At 46.0% G+C, this 23138-nt stretch overlaps 1 protein-coding gene across 4 annotated transcripts in view; it reads left to right on the top strand.

Moving 5' to 3' along the window:
- asic1b (acid sensing ion channel subunit 1b) overlaps positions 1–23138 on the top strand; it is a 177179-nt gene extending 154041 nt beyond the window's left edge. For 2 of the 4 annotated variants that reach the window (XM_088922377.1, XM_088922368.1), the window contains 9 exons: positions 2066–2216; positions 6774–6901; positions 8695–8845; positions 11326–11382; positions 11678–11831; positions 14134–14225; positions 15514–15593; positions 18211–18312; positions 19030–23138. In XM_088922377.1, coding sequence (XP_088778503.1) covers positions 2066–2216; positions 6774–6901; positions 8695–8845; positions 11326–11382; positions 11678–11831; positions 14134–14225; positions 15514–15593; positions 18211–18312; positions 19030–19125 — 1011 coding nt within the window. In that variant the 3' untranslated portion in view covers positions 19126–23138. Of the gene's footprint in view, positions 1–2065; positions 2217–6773; positions 6902–8694; positions 8846–11325; positions 11383–11677; positions 11832–14133; positions 14226–15513; positions 15594–18210; positions 18331–19029 lie in introns of all 4 variants that reach the window. The other 2 variants (XM_088922360.1, XM_088922385.1) reach the window with 2 other exon arrangements.

Raw genomic sequence — 23138 nt, 5'->3', positions numbered from 1 at the left:
CAGCTCTGCATTAAAGAAGGGCATAGTTTCTTTTCAGTTTCAAATGATAGCCCACTTGTCTTTATTACATAGACCCCCTGTCTGGCAGTGCAAACCTCAAGGTATTAATCCTTACTATTAAAACGTGATCAAGAACTCTTTGCCTCAATCCTGTTGATGAAAACAACATTTAATGTCAGGCTCTTTTATGGAAACTGCATGCTTGAAGTGTGTGTAGAATATTAATTGGAAAACAGATTAAATAAACGAGCAGATGTTCTGTCTGGCTACTCTACATAATTCTGCAAGTTCTAAATGAGCTTCTGTCTGTCTGCCAGTTGGACTTGCAGTAAATAATCGTAATTAATGGCATTTATATAGCGCTTTTCATCTCCAAGCTTCCCAAAGCACTTCAGTTATGTGGTATGTTCAGTTACTGTGGTACCTCGTTCATTGCTTTTGTGTTGATTGTAGAGACTGTACCTATGGTACCTGTGATTTGTCTTCATATTACAATGTATTGTATTGTCTCAGTCACTGGACCGCCTTTAGCTACTATATTAACTGGTTCATTTTCTTTTATACCACTTTATTCTACTTTTTCATTTTATTTGTTTCAATTGTTTTCCATAGGTCATTGATTATTTTGAATACAATTTGCCTGGGATGAAATTGTCATCTAAAAAGTGAATTGCTGAAAATAATAATAGTAGCAGTTGTTAATCGGTGTAAGACTGAGTCCCTGACGTTCGAGTGCAGCTCCTTAGAAGCTCTTTTGGCTCTGTCCTCGTGTGCAGAGACGAGGCAGGAGATGGAGGGCTGCTCTATAACACAACCCCTGGAATCAGCAGCCTGAGCCAGCAGCAACCTCAGGGAGTCCACTTCAATTGGCAGGCGAGCGCAGGCTGCTGTTTGAAAGGGTCAGCCTGTAAAATGAATGAAGTGGCCCTTAACCACCGGCTGGGCTATTCGTAGCCTGGTGGGGTTTCTTATCGCACCCAAAGTGCCTGGCCCTCCTCTGTCATCAGGCGTTTGCCGAGGCGTGGGCTCTGTGAAGGGTGATCCCCGCTGTCGTTTTTCTGTCATTTAGAGACCGGTGCCCTGGAGCTGCATTTTGTTTCTGTTCAGTACGAATGAATGGTGCTTCAGACTTGACAGATGCAATTTTGGCACAGAAGCTAAATGCAGTTTGGACACCGAGTAGATTCTCATCACCTTTCTTTCTCTGGCCTTTAATCTGTTTAGGTTGTTCACATAGAAGTGTAGCAGCTATTCCTGTTACTGCCAAGCCAGTCTGGCACAGAGATCTGTATGTGAATTCTGGATACAGTACTATCCCACTACGAGCTGTCAGCATGCACACAAATCTATAAACATGTCAGCACTGAGAGTTAAGCATATCATTGCACTTGTGCATATGACAAATAAACTGAACTGAATTTAAGACTGACCAGGGTGTGGATTTAACTGATTGCTGTGCTTTTTTTAAATGTTGTTTTTGCAGTCAAACACTATGTGAGCTCAGGAATCTGTTTGTGAAGGTATTCACAAAGTAGTAGTGTTTACTGTAAGAGTAGTCTCTTTGTAAGGGGGACACTCCTTTTAGATAATGGAATGTGTCATTCATTTCCTCTTGAATAATGGGCATGCTGTTCCCAGGTCGTCCTTATAAACAGAGCCACAGTATCTTCACTTTATAGACACTGCGTGTCTCAGACAAGAAGCAAAATGATTGGATTTGAACTTCTTTCATTCTCTAGGTTTAATCTTTTTATGCTCCTAACAAGGAAAATGAGCTGTCATCCCATTATTGCTAATCCTGTAAGGCGCAGAGCTTTGGATTTTCAGCTTTAGCCATTCAACAAGCAAGTGTGCATTTAAACTGCTTAATTCATTGCTTTTCCAAGGCAATTTGGCAGCATGCAAACATAATTTCTTTAAAAATGTAATTATAAATTATGAGATCTAAATTAAATTAGATTTTTTAATGTATTGTTTTGTTCTTTTTTCTTTCTGTGCTCTCCCTGTCACTGTTACAAAGACTAGCCGTCCCCACAGTGTCTGACGAACTGCTCTTGTCTTGCAGATCTTCACCCGCTACGGGAAGTGCTATACCTTCAACTCCGGCCAGGATGGGCGCCCCCTGCTGGTCACCATGAAGGGCGGGACAGGCAACGGCCTGGAGCTCATGCTGGACATCCAGCAGGACGAGTACCTGCCGGTGTGGGGGGAGACAGGTCAGTCTGCTGCTGCTGAGCTCTAAGACCACATCTAGTAGTGGCACTGTCTTTTGAACATCCCTGGTGCAACCATAGGTTGATTAGTAGTTTTAATTTCTGTGCATTTGAGATGGAGAACAGGAGATACTGCTTTAACAAAGGGTGGTGGGAGTGTGGAAGAAGGCATCCTGCCTTGTTGCTGAAGGCGAGACCCAGGCTCCTGTCAAGAAACTGCATGGATGAAATCCTTGAATCAATTAACTACTAACTGCCAGATGGGCTAATTGGAGTTGAATGGCCTCCTCTCTTTTGTAACCTTTCTGAAGTTTTAGGTTCTTGTATTGCCTGATTGTAAAATTGCCACAACTAGAAGTCTTGGAAAACTGTCACAATGAGCAAATTCTTGCTTATTTGCATTAACACCATCGACATGCCAATGCAAAAAGCATTGCACCATTTACGAATTTGGTCCTGGATGTCAAAGACATAGATGGAGTCGGGGATTGTCTTAAGCATAGCGGTATTTCAGATGATTATCATATTCAAGTTGAGAAGCTGTTTGAATAATAAAAAGAATATCACATACTGTACCAAGAGATGATAAATTAGATTGCATAGTGTACGTTTCTGTAAACGAAAGAATGCAACTTGGTCAGTTCTAGTAGAAATGCATGTTCTTGTGAATTCTTATCCATCCATCCATTTTCTAACTGCTTTTGTCTAACACAGGGTCATGGGGAAGCTGGAGCCTATGCCAACAAGTAACAGGCACAAGGCGGGCTACACCCTGGACAGGACACCAGTCCATCACAGGGTACACACACACACACACACACACACAGTTACACACAAGTTCAGGGCCAATTTCCCCAGAAGCCAGTTAACCTACAAGTATGCCGTTGGACTATGGGTGGAAACTGTAGCACCCGGAGGAAACCCAGGCAAACGCAGGGAGAACATGCAAACTCCACGCAGATCGCACCCAGGTCCGGAATTGAACCCAGGGCCCCAGCGCTGCAAGGCAACGAAGCTTACCCCTGAGTCACCATGCCGCCACAAAATGCTAAGTATGATTGATAAAATAAAGTGATAAATGGAGACATTTGACTATTCAGGTTGGAGCACAGGACAGACAAGACACAATGCAGGATTCTTATCTTACACAAACAGTTGCAAATAGAATGCTGTATCAGGACTCAAGCACCTGATCAGCAATTCCAGTATTTCTGTTTGGGATGTTATAGGAGAACTGCTATATCTGTGTTTTGTGTTGGGCCAGTGTTGGCCTGATACCCAGAAGTGCACAACTGCAGCTGCATCAGTGTTCTGCTTCTGTCTGGCCTAAGCAAGTCTCGAGCAAAGGACTCAGGTCGAACTGTACGATCTCAGGTTCTGGCCTTGGGCCATGTCGCTAGCGGACAGTCAACAGGAATCCCCAGGCAGCGGCAGAGTGCCGCCGAGGATGAGATGGGATTACTTGACCAGGGCTCGCTCAGCGAGACAGCGCCCCCCTGTGGCCCCCTGGGTGCTTGCAGGCTCGCAGCGCTGTCAGTGAGGGACGCGCCTCTCCTCCGGGCGGCGCTGATCCTCCAGTACGGGGCTGTGCTGCCTGTGGAGTGTTAAAAGGCGCGTGGCTCGAAGGTGGGCGGGGTGGAGGAGTCTGCCTGCACTTCCTCGCTCTCCCCTGTGTGCCGTGGTGGGGGTCGTAGCTGCAAACAACACACATGTGGCTTTTCCAGATTGGGTGGGTATAACAACTAATTGATGATAAAAACAATTAAAATAAAAGTGAACAAGTGTTTTCCTGGTGCTGCTAGTGTGCACAATGAAAAGCTACGGTATGCTTCTGCAGAGAACTAATGCAGTGTTTTGCCAAGAAACCAAGAAGCAGCATTAAATTCATTGAAATAACAGAAAACGATGTGACCACACAAACCACAGCAACTGTGCACATCCCATATTCTAAACAGACATTCACAAAGCATGAAACCGCTGAGCACGAAACCCCCTTGATCGCCCCATTCAGTCTAAGGCCGCAGAGAATTACCTGACAACAGCAGTGAGCTAACAAAACTGAACACCATGTAATGCATTGCATTCTGTGACCGTTGTACAGCCCCTGTCACTGCAAGGCCATACAGATTCGACTACCCATGACAGAATGGCCCATGCTCTGATCCCCCATACCCCTTGAGCAGATGAGTCCCATATACAGTTTCTAAATCTTCATCCAATTCAGAGTTACAGAGGAACCAGAGCCTGTCCTGGCCAGTAACGGGCGCAAGGCAGGGTACACCCTGGATGGGACGCCAGTCCGTTTATGGGGCACAGACAAACCCAGACACACGCGCTCATGCCAGGGCCAATCTTTCCAATTAACCTGCCGGCATGTCTTTGGACTCTGGGAGGAAACCAGAGCATCTGGAGGAAACCCACACAAACACGGGGAGAATATACAAGCTCCCGCAGATAACACTCCAGGAATTGAGCAAAGGGCCCCAGCAGTGCGAGGCAGCAATGCTCAGCTCTGCGCCGCCCTGCCTTCCAGTTAATAGTTAGAGATCCCATCGGTGGTGGAGCCAGAGAGCAGAAAAGCATGTCAAATGGTTGCACCGTTACCGTCGTCGCAGTGCGTGGTGCGCCACGTGTCAGATAATGAGAGTCTTGGCCATTTGCTTGCCAGCTGTACCTCCGAAGGACAGTCTTATCTCTTATAAGCGCAAATAAGCGAGTGTCTAGAGGCACACCTGGCCCCTCAATTCTCAGATGCAATTAATTCTGTTTTACAGTGCCCATATGGCGCGGTGCCTGGGCAAGCGGCTGTCTTTGTATTGCAATTCTTGTGCTTTCCTTTCCCCACACTGCCCTGAGAAAACTCCGCTCGGACACACAGGATCCCAGTTCCATTAACCCCTGTAACAGGAGAGAAATCTAGGAGCTTCAGCGGCCATAATGAACAACAAGGAAAGGCGATTTCCTCCGCTGAAGTGAAAAACAAATCCGCTGTGCCGATTTCAGCATGATGTTTGTTTTAACACTGGTATGAAGGGGGTCAGTTGGCCCTGGGGTCCAGGGTTCAATTCCAGATCTAGGGTGCTAGCTACATGGAGTTTGTATGTTCTTCCCGTGTTCCAGGTGCGCCGGTTTCCTCCCACGTGCTTGTAAGTGAATTGGCTTCTGGGAAAATTAGCCCTGGTGTGAGTGCGTGTGTGTCTGTGCCCTGTGTCAGGGTGTCCGGACTTGTGCCCGTTCCTTGCTGGCATAGGCTCCAGTTCCCCTGCGAGCCTGAATTGGATAAAATGGTTAGAAGTTGGATGGATGGATGGATGTTATGAATGGTGCTGGAGTGTTTCTCAGGTGCAGTCCTCGTGTAGCTTGGGAAGCCCTTGCAAACCCCCTGCCCTCCTGCACCACTCCTCATAGCTCCTCTCTGCGTCTCATTAATTTAAAAAGGAAGAGAAGCCTTCAAGCCTCTGTGACAATCGAACCTTTTGTGGTGGAACCACTTCCATTCCTGAGATGCAACTTGCTCTTGTAATGTAAAATCTATTCGCAAATGCTTATGCAGGAGAAAAGGCTATTGGGTTCATGGATTTTCATTTGATCTTTTTCTATATGATGCATTCTTTTCTCCATTCCTTCCCTACTTAGTCGATACTGGTGAATGGTGAAAGATCCCAGCTGGTCAGCAGCAAGGCTGGGAGCTTGTTAAAATCTTGCAGGCGCATGTTGTTGATTTTGGTTTTTAGCGGGGGAGGTATTTAAAGTCACAGCTTGCAAAGCTGGGCCATGGCTGAATCTAACCATGTCTTCACGGTGCAGTAATGTCGTTCATTAGGTTACATTATGGTTTGAGACGCTGGGCTGTGCAGCTTGCAAGGATCATTATCATTATGCAGTTAGCCCGCATTGCTTTCAGCACAACATGACTAGAAGATACACTCCCCTGCCTACTGTCTTTTAAGATGGAGTTTGATACCCATTATTCAGTCGCAGATTCCTAATTTGCTTTCCTTTCACGCGGTGCATATGTGCTTTGCTGCATGGGGGAGTTGAATTTATTATGATTTCTGAGTGTGCAGTAATCCAGTCACACGGTGAACATCCCTGATCCCTGGAGTGTCCACATGGTGTGTGGTTGCTCTGTAGATCCAAGAGGTATGGGAGAGAGAGCTATCAGGGTCTTTGTGCCCAAATACTGATGACTTCTGAGCCCGATGCATGTCATGTAATCATCCATAATCAAGCTCCTAAATGCCTTGTTTCACGAAGCCCATGTCGTATATATCTGTTTCGCGATAAGCAGGTAGCAACAACTGGACAATCAGAGAAGAATTTCTGTGGCCACACACTGGAACAAAAGGCAGTAGTATCACCTCTAGCTAAAATCCTCTGTGCTACACATAAGTCCAGTCACACTTAATGATTTGCCAAACCACCGTGTGTGAATCAATATTTGGATTCCCACCCACCTGTTCCCAGCTTTTCCATGGATCGCTGCAAGCTTTCCAAGCTGCAGGCTGTGCAGGAACGTCAGCCATCTAATGTGGCCCTGTGTTGTTGCTGTGTCCCTAGATGAGACGTCCTTCGAGGCCGGCATCAAAGTGCAGATCCACAGTCAGGATGAGCCCCCTTTCATCGACCAGCTGGGATTTGGGGTAGCACCGGGCTTCCAGACTTTTGTTTCCTGTCAGGAACAGCGGGTAAGAAGAGGAAGGAAGGGAGGGGATAGGGGATGGGGAAGTGAAATTAGGTAGGGCAGGGAAAAGTGACATAAACACACATGGTTCTACAGAGCCCAGCCATGCAGAAAAACACTCATCCCCTCCAAAAATAGTTCCAGTCCAGTTTTCCCACAATGCACCTGTTCCTGCAGCTTACAAATCATGCTTTTTCATGATTGTCTACATGGCGCACAAGGCCAAACGTCCTGACACAGATTTTGTACCTCCATGGGTCGTTTACTGCTTACTACTGCATTACAGCTGTAACAGCTCCTCTTCAAGGCTGCTTGTTTGCTGCCACTGGTCCCTGAACACAACTGCTTCACAATCCCAGATCACTGGTTTATGGAGTAGAAAAGCAAGGGGGTTGGGGGGGGCGGGTGATACACTTTGATTATGCAGTAGTTTTCAGTAAATCGTAAACACCCGTCTCAGCATTTTTGACCTACCTATGAGGGAAAGAGACGCACATTTCCATATCACAAATGACATACATGAATTTAAACTAGAAGCATGCACAGACTTTCAGAAGAGATGCTGACATTAAAATGCATGCTTTCAATCTGTGCACGGTACGTGAGAGATGTGTTAGATAGATCTGAGGTACAATCGTTAATCTCTTGTGTGTTGTGGATGGGACAAGGGCCATATATTTTCCAGTGCTCTTCACGGCCTGGAATCTGCACGCTTGCAGGATTAGAACTGCCAGCCTTCTGCATGGGCTGTCTCTGTACTACACTTGGGCCCCCACTTTCATTTAATGACATTCATTCCAATCCTGCTTTTGCCATTGCCACCAATAAAGCGCTCCTTGGAATAAATGAGCAATGGAATGGCTGGCTTGTAATATAAATGATGTTACAGCTGAGAGAAAGCCTTCTCTTAAAGCTATTAGGCAAGGCAGGGATCTCTTTGTGTCTCCAGGTAATTGTAGTGGAACCTTTTGATCTGCCAGGCACTGTGGAAGTGTGCTCCTTTCTCTCTTTTGTGAGCCCACCGAATGAGCCACATTGCCTGCCTCTCCTCCCCCTCTCATTAAAGAGTTTTTTTTTTTTTCAGAATTAGCATGATTAGTTTCTGCAGGATAACACACACAGAGGAGAAAGCAAGAAAATAAATGATTGCTTAGCTGCAAAGTTCAAATCTATATCCGACAAGGAATGAAGTTGTTTTAAGTTGGAGTGGATGATATTTTGCCTGTGCAGGCAAATAGGAGCAGCACCCAGTTTGCTTTGAATCTGTTACGAGTTACGGGTTTATGTCCCCAGTATGAACACTGGTATTGCATCCTTGACCAAAAAGATTTCATTCAATTTCTCGTCAAGCCTGCTGTCTGAATATATTCCAGAACTACAGGGCCATTAACTTCATCTAAGGCAGTCTTTTAGTCAACATTATAGAAGCTGGATAAGTTTCAGGCCTAGGAGCCTGTGAAGTCCCAACAGCCTGAAAAAGTAATCAAGGTTGAATTAACTAATTCATGGCTGAAGTGAGCTACCTTTTTCCCAGGTCTCTGCAGGTTACAATTCAAATCAGTCTGTAGAAAAACAGTCTTGGGGGACTAGACTCTAGAACCCTTGCTTTAAATATTAAATTAATATAATGTACATATAAAGTGCAGTTCAGCCTATTATTAAATTAATCGAGATATTCAGCCAAAATTGTTACTCAAGTACCCTGGAACCTTAGAACATTGGAAGTTGACACTACTGATGGGAATTCTGTTCTTTTGCATTGGCCTTGACCTCTGACCTGTGTGCACATGTTCTCAGCTGGTGTACTTGCCCCAGCCCTGGGGGGACTGCAAGGCCACCCCCATGGACTCAGACTTCTTCGACACGTACAGCATCACGGCGTGCCGCATCGACTGCGAGACGCGTTACCTCGTGGAGAACTGCAACTGCCGAATGGTCCACATGCCAGGTAAATGCTGATCGGAGTGAGAAGGACAATGCTCAAGACGTTTGCCTCTGAGGGAGACTGGAGCACAGGCACTGCTCTGCCTGTGAACCCAGACATGTCCAGAGACTGAGAGTTCTTTGTGTATCCCAAAAAGGCAAAGAGCCTGAGCACTCTCCCAGTGATCCCAGAGACGCACAGACACTGGGACCTCTTCCTGTGATCCCAGAGGAGCACATACACTGGGAGCTCTTCCTGTGACCCCAGAGATGCACCGACACTGGGAGCTCTTCCTGTGACCCCAGAGATGCACCGACACTGGGAGCTCTTCCTGTGACCCCAGAGATGCACAGACGCTGGGAGCTCTTCCTGTGATCCCAGAGATGCACAGGGACTGTGTGCTCCTCCTGTGATTCCAACAACACACAGAAACTAGGAGCTCTTCCTATGATCCCAGAGGAGCACAGACACTGGGAGCTCTTCCTGTGACTCCAGAGACACACAGACACTGGGAGCTCTTCCTATGATCCCAGAGGAGCACAGACACTGGGAGCTCTTCCTGTGACTCCAGAGACACACAGACACTGGGAGCTCTTCCTATGATCCCAGAGACACACAGACACTGGGAGCTCTTCCTGTGACTCCAGAGTCACACAGACACTGGGAGCTCTTCCTGTGACTCCAGAGACACACAGACACTGGGAGCTCTTCCTGTGACTCCAAAGTCACACAGACACTGGAAGCTCTTCCTGTGACCCCAGAGATGCACACAGACTGGGCTTTGCAAATGTCTGGCCATATTGGTTTCAGAAGGTAATGCAGCACTAAATGATTTGCATCCAAGCCACATGAACCCCATTTTCATAAAAGATTTCTAAGCTGGAAAAAAAGAGGGATACCAATCTCTATACAGTCCTCTTTCACAATGGTGTGCAATGGCGAAATTACATCCTAGGAGAGCAAGCAAAATGGTTCAGCTCAAACACAATCACGGAATTTTAAACAATCCAAACTTCACGCCATCCAGCCTCTCTAACGGCGCCTTGTGTAATAAACCAGAAACTGAACCCAGTGGGCTGGTGACGGCTGTGCTGGGGCGTTGCAGGGGCAACAGAGCCATCACCCAGGCAGTGAGGCCAGTTATCGACTCCCCTGTCCATTGCTCCCCCTTCTCAGGCGGCCGGACGCTGACAGAGAGGCGGAGAGATCCCAGCTGGCAGGGCTGTAAATCAGCCAGGCACTGAGGTGGGATAGAGCGCTGTGCCTGGGGTCAATACCGACTGAGCCGCAGCGTGTCCCGTTAGGAAGTATTAGGCAGTCAGTGAGGCAGTGGCCCTGACAGTGGTTCTTGCAACCCCTGATCATCCGTTACTCTGTTTTCCACATCATACTTTGAATAAAGGCTATTAGAAGATAGTGCAGTGTACAGGGCATGAAGGACCCTTCTCAGGACAATCTTTGCCACATGGTGGGACTCGGGTGCATACAGTACAGTCAGCACAAACGAAGATCAGCAAAGGCAGAGGAAGATAAATGACTGACGTCAGACTGCAAGCAGCTTCCTTAGTGATAAAATGTGTTTATTTTGATGATGTCCACTACAATTCATACAGTCTTACATTTCTTTCTTTATGCAACAAAAGCTGAATGTAAATCTGCATTATTTTTTGCTAAATGTTTTCATATATTACACGGCATCATACTGTAGGTATGAATACATTTGGAGCCTGCTGCTTAAATATACACTCACTGGCCAAAATATTAGGAAACTAAGGCCACATTTCAGTGGCTTGAACAGGACATTGCATGTGTTTCCCAATATTCCAAGCAATTTATAGCTCTAAACAGGTTGGCTTTTATTCAGCCAGTTGTAGTAGTTGTGATAGTGTGTGTGATGGACCTGCACATTCCACCAGTTTTTAGCAGGGCTGAGATCTGCAGATAGCCATGCCAAGTGATGGAAATCAAATGCCCCTCGTGCCATTGATATATGGAAGTGACTTTAACACTGAGGACAGGAGGCCCTTCTTTGTTTGAAGGATTGAAGGAGTCTGGATCAAGCTACCCAGCCGTGTGGTTGAAACTCTGCTTTCCTTCAAGAAAGGATGGCTGGATGAAATGCTTGGACTAATTTACTGCTGCACATAATCGATGGTTACAGACCCTCGCGTCTATAACGTTTCTTATGTTCTTATGTCAACCATACATTTGTTGTCAACAATGCAGTTGTGTTACTGTGATGTTACAACTAATAGCTCTTTATTTGTAGCTGATGGGAATCTGGCTCTTTGACATAGCAGGACTGACCTCTGTTGGAGGAGACGCTTTGTGGCTTTAGGGCTGGGAGTGGTGCTGAGAGCAGGCCTTGGGGACAAGCTGTGTGTGCCACTCTTACTCCTGCGCCTGTGCATTTCACTTACTTGTATTTTGATCAGTGAACATATAGGTTATGAATACATATTTAACAGCACTCTGCGATGGCTAATCCCTCTTTCTGTCCATAGGGGATGCTCCCTATTGCACTCCGGAACAGTACAAGGAGTGCGCTGACCCTGCTCTTGGTAAGAGCTCCAAAAGACCTGCTGACCTAATTCAAGAAACTGGTTTGCATGTTCCTTGGCCTGTTTGAATAATTCTACTGAGAGAATTTACTGCATAGCACTGCAGAGCCTAGTTTACTTAAGCATTGGTGGACCAATACTCTTCTCCTGTTTCAGTACTTCACACAAGCCTGCAGCTCCACATACTGTATTAAATTTAAACGTTTTTAGCAACAAGGAAGAGTCACAGTGCAGACAGGTAGTCACAGATCCCGTCACGGGTCACAGTCTCTCTACGTTTCGCCTCTCCCCCTAGACTTCCTGGTGGAGAAGGACAACAACTACTGCGTGTGCGAGACGCCCTGCAACACCACACGCTACGGCAAGGAGCTGTCCTTCGTCAAGATCCCCAGCAAGGCCTCGGCCAAATACCTGGCCAAGAAGTTCAACAAATCGGAGCAGTATATCGCGTACGTTACCGCAGACTGGAAACAGCAGCCGCCATCTCATTCTCTGGCCTGCTTTAATCTCCCGGATTGGGTGGAGGGGGGAATGATATTCAGAGGGAATGATAAAGATATCGCTCCCTCTGAAACCCCGAAACTGAACTCACATCAAATAGCTCTGTGTGGGCATGGGCTGACAGATGCGGTACAGAGGCTCAGAGAGCGCCAGCAGATTCACTGCCATTGCAGCGCACAGCTGCGCTCACAGTTTCTCGATTTGCCTTGCTCGTCAAGATCTTTCGAGACCTGGAATCGGGCGTGGCAGCACGCCTGGCTCTTGTGCGCGGTGAATGCCTCCCAGAATTGAAGCGTGCAGTGAGGGTTCCTTGTGGTTGACAGAGAGAAAGGAGCTTGAAGGAAGCATCCCCGCACAAACCGGGAAATTGAAGACGTCAAAAGGGAATTTGGCTCCTTGACTTCGGCATAATTGGGCAAATAGAACAGCAGTTGTGCAGGGTGCACCGATAAAAAAAATGAGGTCATGGCACTGTGTGGAGCTGTTTCAAATGACCACCCTGGAGTAGTTATCTACCGTAAGCTGTGCTAGTAAAAAAAAATAACTTGTGCTGTCTTGCCGCTGTCTGGTGGCACACAGTGTACAGTCGAGTCTTCAATGGCCTTTACAGCAGAGCACTGTCTTAAAGTCAGCTTAGGGCAGGCTGTACACAGAGCAGCGTGTGGGGTTTGAATGGAAGACTGAAGCCTGGGCTTTCATATTCTGGCAGCAAAAGGCATAAAAGAATACGCCTGGAGGGCCAGAAACATTAGGGAACACCCTGAACTCCCAAACATAATACAGCTGAAGCCGTCCAGGGAAGAGTGTGGCACTCTGGGACGTGCCTAACTGCAGCCACTCATGACAGAACGCCTTTCCTTCTGCCAACTTGTTTTCTCAAGTATACTGTACAGCTGAGTGCCGGTGCACGGAGCACAGGAGGAAAATGATGATGGCAAAACACAGAAACGATTTTTCCGGTTCTGTGAATCTCCAATTATTCAAACCTCCGGTAGGGCTGCATTTTCCCTCTACATAGATAAATATTATAGCCTGTATATATGCATGAGAATTAGAGTGTGACTAGTGCGAGAAAAGAGGATCAAAGCAATTTGGTCTCTTACATGAAAGTGAAACTATTGTACAATCTGAGTAAAAGGTTTAAGAACTTTAAAGTCTGTCAGTATTCAGCACATTAAATTTAAATTAAATTGCACAGATAGGATTAAAATAAAGAATATTCTTCATGACAAGACCATTGGCTGTTTCCACAGATGCAGGGATGATCGCCTCCTATTGATGCTGGCTATGATGCCAGTGGGAGTGATTATTGGAAAAGAAGTGCTAGCGCAGGGAACGACAGGATTCAGTTCCTGAAGTCAGCATTAAAACATCACGATATGGCTCTCTGTGTAGCTGTTGAGATGGATGTTCTTTGTGAGTCCCTGGGTTGCAGTAATAAAAAGCCCCGATAAGTATGGGCCCGTTCCACTTCCAGAGGGATGAGACAACAGGCTGTCCTTGGGCAGGTTTTTATATTCCAGGAATAAAGTGTTGGCAAAGGGAGTATCCTTGGGCTGTCCTCTTGGCGTGGCTGGATGAAATTTACAGCCTGCCTCCAGAGCCCAGCTCGGTGTTTTTAGATAAAGGAAGGACCCCCTTCCCTCTAGAGCTGTCATGGCTATAAAACTGGTTGCCTGGGTATGAAGGGGTGCCATGAAGCCCTGGAGTAACCATCCTATGCCACCTAGTTAAATTATTTTCAACCTGTTATGCCCTTCCCTTCGTGTCCTATCGTATCTCAGAAACACCCACCTGGGGTCCTTTCCCGGCCCCCAGCCTGATGGACATTTCACAGCAACACACACAGGCCACAGAGCGCCTTTGTTATAGAGCACACAGTTCCAAGGGGTTGCAGGGGGTGAAAAGAGTTCTTTCTGTGCCTCATTTTCACACTTGTCTCCCTGACGAAGCAGGACAAGGTCAGAAGAGTCTCCCTTTGTAGAGGAATGGCTCCAGATGAGTTAGAGCTCCAAGAACTTTCACGTGGTTCTGGTCTCTCTGAGCTTGTATCTCATCTTTGAGCTGTTGTCCTGTTCCTTCCTTCACTCACACCTGAATTAAACTGAACACTAGAAAGACACTTTGGTGCTATGCAAAAGATGTGCTGAGAATTTGTCCACGTAGATCTTTGCTTTTTTAACATGATGGTAAAGTATTTCACTGGTCTCCCAGAATCAATCCTGACTGGTTTGCCTCCTGTGCCGACAGGGATAACATCCTGGTGCTTGACATCTTTTTCGAGGCTCTGAACTATGAGACCATTGAGCAGAAGAAAGCCTACGAGGTGGCAGGACTGCTGGGTAAGAATGCTTTTACTTTTTTTTTTACCTTTTACTAACTGCCTTTTTTTTAAAGCGAGATGTAGCATGATCTGTCTGACAAAGGACTCAAAATAAAGGACTGAGCCCCAGAGGTCAGAATGGGGAAAATTGCCAAGGATCAGATCATGTCCCTAGAAATCCCTTTAATGAACAGAGAGCAATGACAAAACCAGTCCAGGTGGAGACCGCCTGAATCATTCCTTCTCCAGTGTCCACTGCGATGAACATTAGTCCGGCTGAGCAGTTAACAATCTCCTTAGATCTTAAAGGGGGAAACATATTGAGGAAGGAATTCCACATTGAAATGATAACAGACAAAAACTGCAGGGGCTTGTTCTCTTGGTGCCAGACATTTCAAGGTTAATCTTCAGTGTTGCCTTGTTAGTCTTAACGACAAGCACTAACAGCTTCAAAGGAGCTGGAACCTTTTTTTATTTTTATTATGCCTGCAGAAATGGCCTTATAAATCCAGAGCATTTGGAAGAACAAATCAGTTAGAAAGTGCCAATAAAGTAATGTGTAATGTTCTCTGCATCTCTTACCTGCGTTTTACTGTTTAAAATGAAGCAAATTAAATGGCAAACTTTCTTATGTTAAGAAAAAGCGTATTTGTTTGTACAAACATGTAAATGGGCCTTTCTTCTTAAGCCGGAGCAAGCTTTGAAAGTACAGGTGTGAACTGGGGTCCAGGTTAAAGAAAAGGGAGGTCTTGTCGGAGGGCGTCAAGGCTGCTGGGAAGGGGGGGAAGGGTCACCCCCAGCTGTGATCATGCTGGGAAAGCAGAGACACGCCCACCTCCCTGGGCTGGGTGGTAACAGCACCTCGGGGAACACTGCCTGTAACGGCTCTGTCAATTGTAAAATAAAGCTCAATTACACAACACCGAAGGCTTTATCACTGATTTAGCACGGGCCTTAATTTTGAAATGGCCACACAAATTTAAAAAAAAAAAACCTGTGTGAAATATATCTGATTTATTGTGGTCCTAGATGAAACCAGAGATCTTGCTATACCTTCCTATAATAAACTACAAGCCCCAGTGTTTGTGCTCCCTGGATCAATAGCCAGGGTGAGGGTGTCCAGCTGGCCAGTGTAGTGAAGTGTGGGCCTTTGACTGCTGTGTTTGGTGTTCTGTCCTGATGTATTGTCTGCACTGTTCACACTGTTGTGTTGTGGAGCTCAGATTTGAGTGGGGATGCACTGTGGCATTTTAAGCTTTTTCGCCCCTGCCTGTGTGTAACCAGTGTCTATCTATACCCCTTGCCAGGTGATATCGGTGGTCAGATGGGCCTCTTCATCGGCGCCAGCATCCTCACCATCCTGGAGCTCTTCGACTATCTTTACGAGGTATATCATACTTCATCTCCTCTGCTGGTCTGCACTGCCCTGCAGCGTTTCCACGTACAGATCAGGTCAAGGGCAGGTTAAGTGGTGCTGAGTGGTGCCTTGGCCCTTTATACCTACAGTAGCGCCCACAAAAGTCTTGTTTTTTAAAAGTCAATGAGAAACAAGCTCTCATGAAAGAAACAAGATGGCCAGTAGCCATATCACCCTGCAGCTCAGACTGAAGCTCAGCAGGTGTGAGCCTGGTCAGTACCTGGATGGGAGACCTCCTGGGAAAAACTAAGGTTGCTGCTGGAAGAGGTGTTAGTGGGGCCAGCAGGGGGCGCTCACCCTGCAGTCTGTGTGGGTTCTAATGCCCCATTATGGTGACGGGGACACTATAGTGTAAAAAGGCGCCGTCCTTTAGATGAGACGTAAAACCGAGGTCCTGACTCTCGGTGGTCATCAAAAATCCCAGGGTGTTTCTCAAAAAGAGTAGGGGTGTAACCCCGGCGTCCTGGCCAAATTTCCCATTGGCCCTTACTAATCATGGCCTCCTAATAATCCCCATCTCTGAACTGGCTCCTTCACTCTGCTCTCCTCCCCACTGAGAGCTGGTGTGTGGTGAGCGTTCTGGCGCACTATGGCTGCCGTCACGTTATCCAAGTGGGGCTGCACATAGATGGTGGTGGTGGAGGAGAGTCCCCATTACCTGTGAAGCGCTTTGAGTGGAGTGTCCAGAAAAGCGCTATATAAGTGGAAGGAATTATTATTATGAATTAAATCCTCTTTTTAACAGCTGCTTCGCTTGTGCTGGAGGGCACACATGCGCATGGCCTGACACGTGAAACACAGTTTCTGTTTTTATCTGCCCCAAAATGGTCCACACTGTCAGTTTGAAGATGAGTGGTTCAGTTCCTTGCCAGAGAACATGGGCTTCGTCTCTTTGTCTGAATCAATACTTGGCCTCTAGTCCTCTGGACTCACACTGCAAAAGTCTGCCTGTGTTTTAAAAAAAAAAGAAAAGAAAATCAAAAGATAGGCTTACCTATCAAAATCACAATTTGCTGCACAGCACAAAGTCTTCAGGCTTATCTCCTTGCCAGCTTCCCGTCTGGTAGTTATCATTAATCAAAACCCTTGTGTGATTGTCTCATTCTTGAAACAGTGTATCTGATAGTGAAGTGAGCCTTACTGCTCAGGTGTGGTGCTGCTGTCTCTGTGCCCCCGCTGAGCTATATTGTGGCTGATCATGATCGTCAAGCTGGGTTTTATCACAGAACCGAGCGCGCAGATAAGACACGTACTGTAAACCCCAGTTATCTTCCTAATTCAGAATCAATTGTACAGTGCCATAGCCTGCTGTTTTCACTGAGATCCTCCATAGAAGCAAAATTAGCATCGCAGGCAGCAGTGTGTCTGTTCGCTATTCTGGAGAGCCCTGGGAGACAGAATCTTTTAACTCCCCTTGCATCTGGGAGGAATGCTTAAGTTGTGGACTCGGACCCCAAATGGGAAAGTAGCTGTTGTTGCCTTGTGTGATTGTGCTTTGCTCAGATTGCTTCAGTAAAATGCCCAGCTGTATGAAAAGAAGCAAATGTAATTCCGTTTGGATAAAAGGGTCACGCAAATAAATTCAGAATTATGATCTTGTTGATCTTGTTGCTAATTCTAAAACCTGGTTTCTCAAGAATTTTTATGCTGTTACCATTACTATTATCTCTTAATAACAGTAGTGTGCCTTTTACTATCGGACATGTCTGTAGCAATTTTACAGTTGACTTCTATGCTAAAACCAGTATGGTTTCTTACGGTTGATATCATGTTTTTGAATTGCTTCTTGCTGCTGTACCATGATTATACCCTGATGCAGGTCTGCTTTGCCACATTCTGCTGTGCTTCACCAGGGTGGACAACAGTTAAGGATAACAGAGTGGATAAGTTAAGGTCCACAAAAATGTGGACCAATGCTGGCCTCACAGCTGACAGTCAGACTCATCAATCCCCTCTTCTGTGTGACTTGTAAAACACACGTGTCGGCAAAACTCGTTCAGCAGATGAGCGCTCGACTCAGAGCTACTCCTAACACAGCAGCAGCAGATTAGACAAGAACTGCTTAGGTGTAATTTTGCTTCGCGAGCAACAAGAAGCAAAAAGGATTTTCTCCCTTGCATCTCTGACACCGAGTGTTCCCTGTCCTGCTGAGGGATCAGTTTTCTTCTGGTTCGCGGGCCTCCCAGTGGCCCTGGTGTAGCCTTCCACTTTGCCAGGCTGCTCCTATGTGGCTCCAGCCCTGAAATGGGCATTTGCAAGTATGCATGGCGAAAGTCTTTTTCTTGGAGCAGATTCTTCAGACAGAGCTATCTGAGACTTGCTGTGCTGTTTACCATGGGGGATTTGTGTTCCTAACAAGCAGGAGATGAATGTGACAGCGTGAAGGATCCGTGTGTGAGTGCGTGCAATTCTGCTGGGTACACAATTGCATAAATATTGGAATGGACATGGGGAATAACTGGTGATTTCTTCTTGTTGAGTGACAAGGAGAGGTGCTTCTCATCTTCTGTCCCCCTCATGAGCACAGCTCCTTGGCGGAATAATTGATTGATTTTTGCTTCCTGTTGCTCCTCTCCGCTTTTCCCAGGTGGTGAAGTACAAAGTGTGCCGGTGCTCTCGGAAAAAGCACAAGCGCAGCAACAACAACGACGGGGGCGTGGTCCTGAGCCTGGACGATGTGAAACGTCACGTCAGTAACTATCACTTGGTATTGTGCTGCTCTGAAGGAGCCTGACCCCCTCCCCCTGCCCCATCGCCCCGCCAGCAGCCCTGAGGAACACAGGACAAAGGGAGAGGGAGCGTGCCAGCGCTGGGGTTGTTAGTGACATCGCAGGAAGGCAGCCTTGCATTGTATTGCTGAAGAAGCCTAACAAAAGCCATGCGTGTCATACCGGAGAGCTGGAGAATGACAGTGAGAGATGAAGAGAACAGACTGTAACCTTATAAAATGCTAAAGAGCCAGAGTGTGGGAGAGAACAGAATGGAGCATTAAATGAGGGAAAAGAGCAGATCTGCGTTGCATCAGCTAGCCTGACAGCTAGGAAGACAGAGAGTACAGGAGAGTTATTTATGAGAAAATAGGAAGGCTGTGTCATATGAAAGTCTGAGACAGAACTGGAGATAGAAGGTAGTAGTCTCATTTCATGGGAAAAGGCAGGGGGGAGGTGCAGGGATTGAGAAGGCAGCAGTCTTGTTCGTATTGCAGAGCGTGATTGTGTAAGACAATGAGATTCTCGGCAGCAGAAGAATGAGAATCCATTATTTTTATCAGAGATAGTTTAAGAGATAGCGTGTGTGTTCTTCCTTTTCGGGATTAATGAGGCCAGTGCGGTCCTGTTATAGCTCTGGGGCTGTTGGGCTGTTTTCTTACTGACGGTTGGGTTTCTCTCTGCTCTCTGTCCTGCAGGCCCCCTGTGAGAGCACCCGCCCCCCTCCATCGTATCCCGGCAACTTGCTACCTCATCACCCAGGGCGGGGCAACTTCGAGGATTTCACTTGTTGAGCCAATTGGAAAGGGGCAGGGAGGCGGAGCCCTCCGAGAATTACCAAAGTCTCAAGGTGTCCAACGGCCTTTTGCTCCATAATGGAATACAAAATCAGACACAAAGACAATGCGCAAGGGTCAATGGACAAATAGACCATGGAAGCAAATATACATTAGCATAAGGGGAAATCGTGGAAATCAAGGTTAATTGCAGAGAGGAACTCTTTTAAGACTGCTTAAAAATACCTTTCCAAGCTAAAGCCTGGAGAGAGGCCTTCTTTTTGGCAACAGTAAATTCCATTTTACAAGCCGGGAGGATTTCCATTGAACAGCCCTGAACTGTTCCCACCAGACTCGTCCATCTTTAGAAATTCTAGTGCTTCTCCACCATTACTGTAGCGACATGTCAACTGCTGGAGTCTTTTCCGGACTACAGACACAGTGCATTTCCAGGAGAATGTATCTTTCTAGTTTTAAGAAATAGAAAAATAACATGTAGGGGTATCTTTACTTGAGGGAGGGTGGGGGCTTACATCACCTGGGGGGCTGGGTGGGGGGTAGTCGATCATCCGTGTGCACAGGTGGAAGGATTGGGTGATTGCAAATGTGTTCATGCTGCTCTTGCACCTGTGAAAAACGAGTCTTTCTTTCATGCAGGTCTCTGTCTCATGTAGTGCATGTGTGTCTTCATTTCTGCATGTATTCTTCCCACTGTGTGTTTGCTTTTAAAATGTGTTGGTGTGAAGTTTCTTTATTTTGGAGGGTGTGTGTGTTTTGGGGATGGTACTGGGGTCGCTGAGTCTACGACCTGGGTATGGAGGGAGTTGTGTCTCAGAGGTTGTGTTTGCTTGTTCACTGAAAGCTGGGGCAGATTATATGGCAATGAGGGATCACCGTGTGCAGATACAGACCCAGGGTCTTTAGCAGGAGCCAGATTCAATGTAACGTGTGATGTATGCAGCATCGATTTAAAGGGTCCGCTGCACGAAACAGGAAAAATGTAATTTCTTCCCCTCCATTGATCTGCAGTCACCTTCTGAAAGATACTGCTGACTGGCGTGTTACGCCAGGGCTTTTGTGTACAGAAGGAAATTGTTCCCAGATTACGAACCAGGGCCAGTCGAGCAGGGTATCGATCTCCCTTATGAACTAGTGAACTGCACACAGGAAGGAAGAAGACACATGGAAGGATTGTAAGAACAGCTCACTTTCACTCCTTGTTAATAGGCTCTGCTGTAGTAAAATACATGCAGGTATGTTCATGGCAGAAACACCAGATTTAGACAACACTACAGATGATCCCTTGCTTTTCAATTGTGCTTTTCATGTGAAAGGCATCTTTTACAGATTGCAGGGATTTTGCACAGAATTTCAGCACCATCTTGCTTGGCTTTTCCAACCAAACAGGGTAAAAAAGGTGGGCTAGACTGGAGAAATCCGATTGAATTTAGCCAGAACACCGTAGAGAAGCACCCCTTTTTCCCTTGAGAGATCTTTGAAGACTGCAGGGCGTTAGTATGGTAATTTGTGGACTTGCAGGAAGAGTGAGACAAACAGGTCCTCCAATTACACTTACCGGCAGCAACCTGTTTTTCAGCAGACGCCTCCAAGTGTCCCGGCTCTCTCTAGGCCCAGCCTGGCTTAGCTTCTGAGATGATAAGTCTTCTAAGCAAGCCTTGCTTTCACGCTTGTCAAACACACATGTGTGTACGACGTGCACAGTGAGTGCTTAAGGAGGACTACAGGAGAATCTGAGAGCATTACTAGCAAATGTGGCTGTTTGTAGTCCTCAGCACGCAAGGCAGGTCAGCACAAGACAAATCAGACAGAACTGCATAGTTAGGCAGGAGGCATTCTACCAGGGCAAAACAGCTCATGGAATTAATTTAGTGACACATGCAGGGGAAAGAGAGAGCCTTTATTATCCCCAAGGGGCAATTCATTTTTACAGCAGCAGCAGGCAATATAAATAAAACACACAGACAATACATATAAACATGAACAAGGGAATCATCTGTTGAAATTATGGCCACAGGTATAAATGATAATTTAGCCCTGTTTGTTTTTAGATTAGGCAATCTGGATTTGCATTCTGAGAGGGGTAGCTGGAATTCATTGAACAAAGGATGTGAAGGGTCCCCTAGGAATGAATCTGCTCTATGGAAGACTTGTAACTGATTGTTGTGGGGCAGGGCCGAAAGACCAACACCTTTTGGCTTAGTTTGACAAGACTTCCCAGTTTGTTCTTCCTCCTATTCTTATTCAGATTCCCAAACCAGCAGATTGGGACAAAACTTAAAGAAGATTCAGTATAATAATAATAATAAACTTTATTTTATATAGCACCTTTAAAGGTAGCTTCTCAAAGCACTTTACAGAATGACAACAACAATGAATAAAAATACACAAGATAAAACACATATACAATACACAGAGGATACCGTGTATAAGACTGATAAATCATGATCAACAACGAATGATCAACTTTATACAGCATGTTTACTAGAATGCGGAGTGCCGTGTGTGAGGGGGGCGTGTGTTGCAGTGGCTGGGTGGGCTTTATGTGTCAGGGCTGATGAGGATCCGGAAGGGGAAAGGAAACCAGGTGTGACCACCCTGACTTCAGCTGGGTCCTGGTGTCTGGGGGCGTTGGTGGGTGTTAGGAGACGTGGATGGTGCCATCAGACTGCATACATGCTGGTTTCAGAATTAATAGCTCTTTTTAAAGAAAAATGACATTCGTTGCCGCATTGCATGTCAATACTGTACAATAATGCCACTCCTTGAAACAATCATCCTTGAGTACAAGGAGCTCTGTTTGAGTGGGTGAAAAAGTATGAGCAACAGATGTATTGGGGAACAGTCTGCATTCTGCCACAAGGCAATGCAGACGGTGCTCAAGACTTCACAAGGGGCAAATCAGGGCAAAGGCAGACTTATCGGCAGGGAGAAGCTTGCAGACACTGGTTGTTATTGAGGGAAACAACAGATTATGACCACAGAGTCTGTCCTTGTTCTATGCATGAGGGGCGTTAGTGAGATTCTATATCAGTAAAGAAAAAAGTGGGCGTTAATTGGTTTATGACTCATTTAATTGCGCACACGAGAATTGAAGCACTGTAATAATCTGTAAAAATGTTGGTGTTAGAGGAGGGAGTGAGTGATGAGTTGGTGTCTCAGGAAGGTTTTAAGAAATGTGGTGGGGAGAAATTGATACTGCAGTCCCTGGGTCCCCAATTCTGGCCCTCAGGGGCTGGTGCATCTTCAGTTTTTAATGAACTGGTTGCACTCATAATCGTTACAACTGGAGAAGTTGAACAGATTCTCCCATGTCTTCAGGTTAATGAGACCTGGAAAACCAGTACTGGCCCTCTGGCACTAGGACTGGGAACGCCCACAGTATCCAATACGCTTCTCAATCCCTCCTTTTCTGAACTCCTCCACTCCACCCTGTTCGTCTTCCTTCCCTGAGAAATCTCTCCAATGGGTGAAGCTGCATGGGTATGACTGACGGAGAAGTAGTCCTGCCCCTGTCTTTAATCAGTTACACATTTTTTTAATCCTGCCTCCAGAACCACAAAACTAGCCAGACTGTTCCCAGAACTTTGGATTGTTTTACTGTGCTCAATTCATGGGAGGAAAAAACAAATTATGTGTTACATTCATGAGATTAATTCCTCTTATCCATTTTAAATACTCTACTTTTCTAGACTTCAAAGAGGTGGACCATATACACTTCTGTCTGTTATTACTCAGATCTCATATCAAAGCACAAAATTACCACCAGTAAGTATGTAAGGTAATAAACTATGTATTTAAAATGACTAGGATTATAACTCAGTTTCCTATGATTATCATGATTATCATTACTATTCTTAATACAATTACTATTCTTATTATTCCTGTATTATTGGACAACTTTTCTTTTTCTACAATGGATACATATCGCCTGACAGTCTCGTCATCATCTTTGCAAATAATCGGCTGTCCTATTTACCAAACAGTATATAATAAAACATGTAATTCTACAG

The sequence above is a fragment of the Atractosteus spatula genome, chromosome 1 (assembly GCF_055471065.1).
Source record: "Atractosteus spatula isolate fAtrSpa1 chromosome 1, fAtrSpa1.hap1, whole genome shotgun sequence".
NCBI lineage: Eukaryota > Metazoa > Chordata > Actinopteri > Semionotiformes > Lepisosteidae > Atractosteus > Atractosteus spatula.
This window is presented reverse-complemented; position numbering and strand designations above follow the sequence as displayed.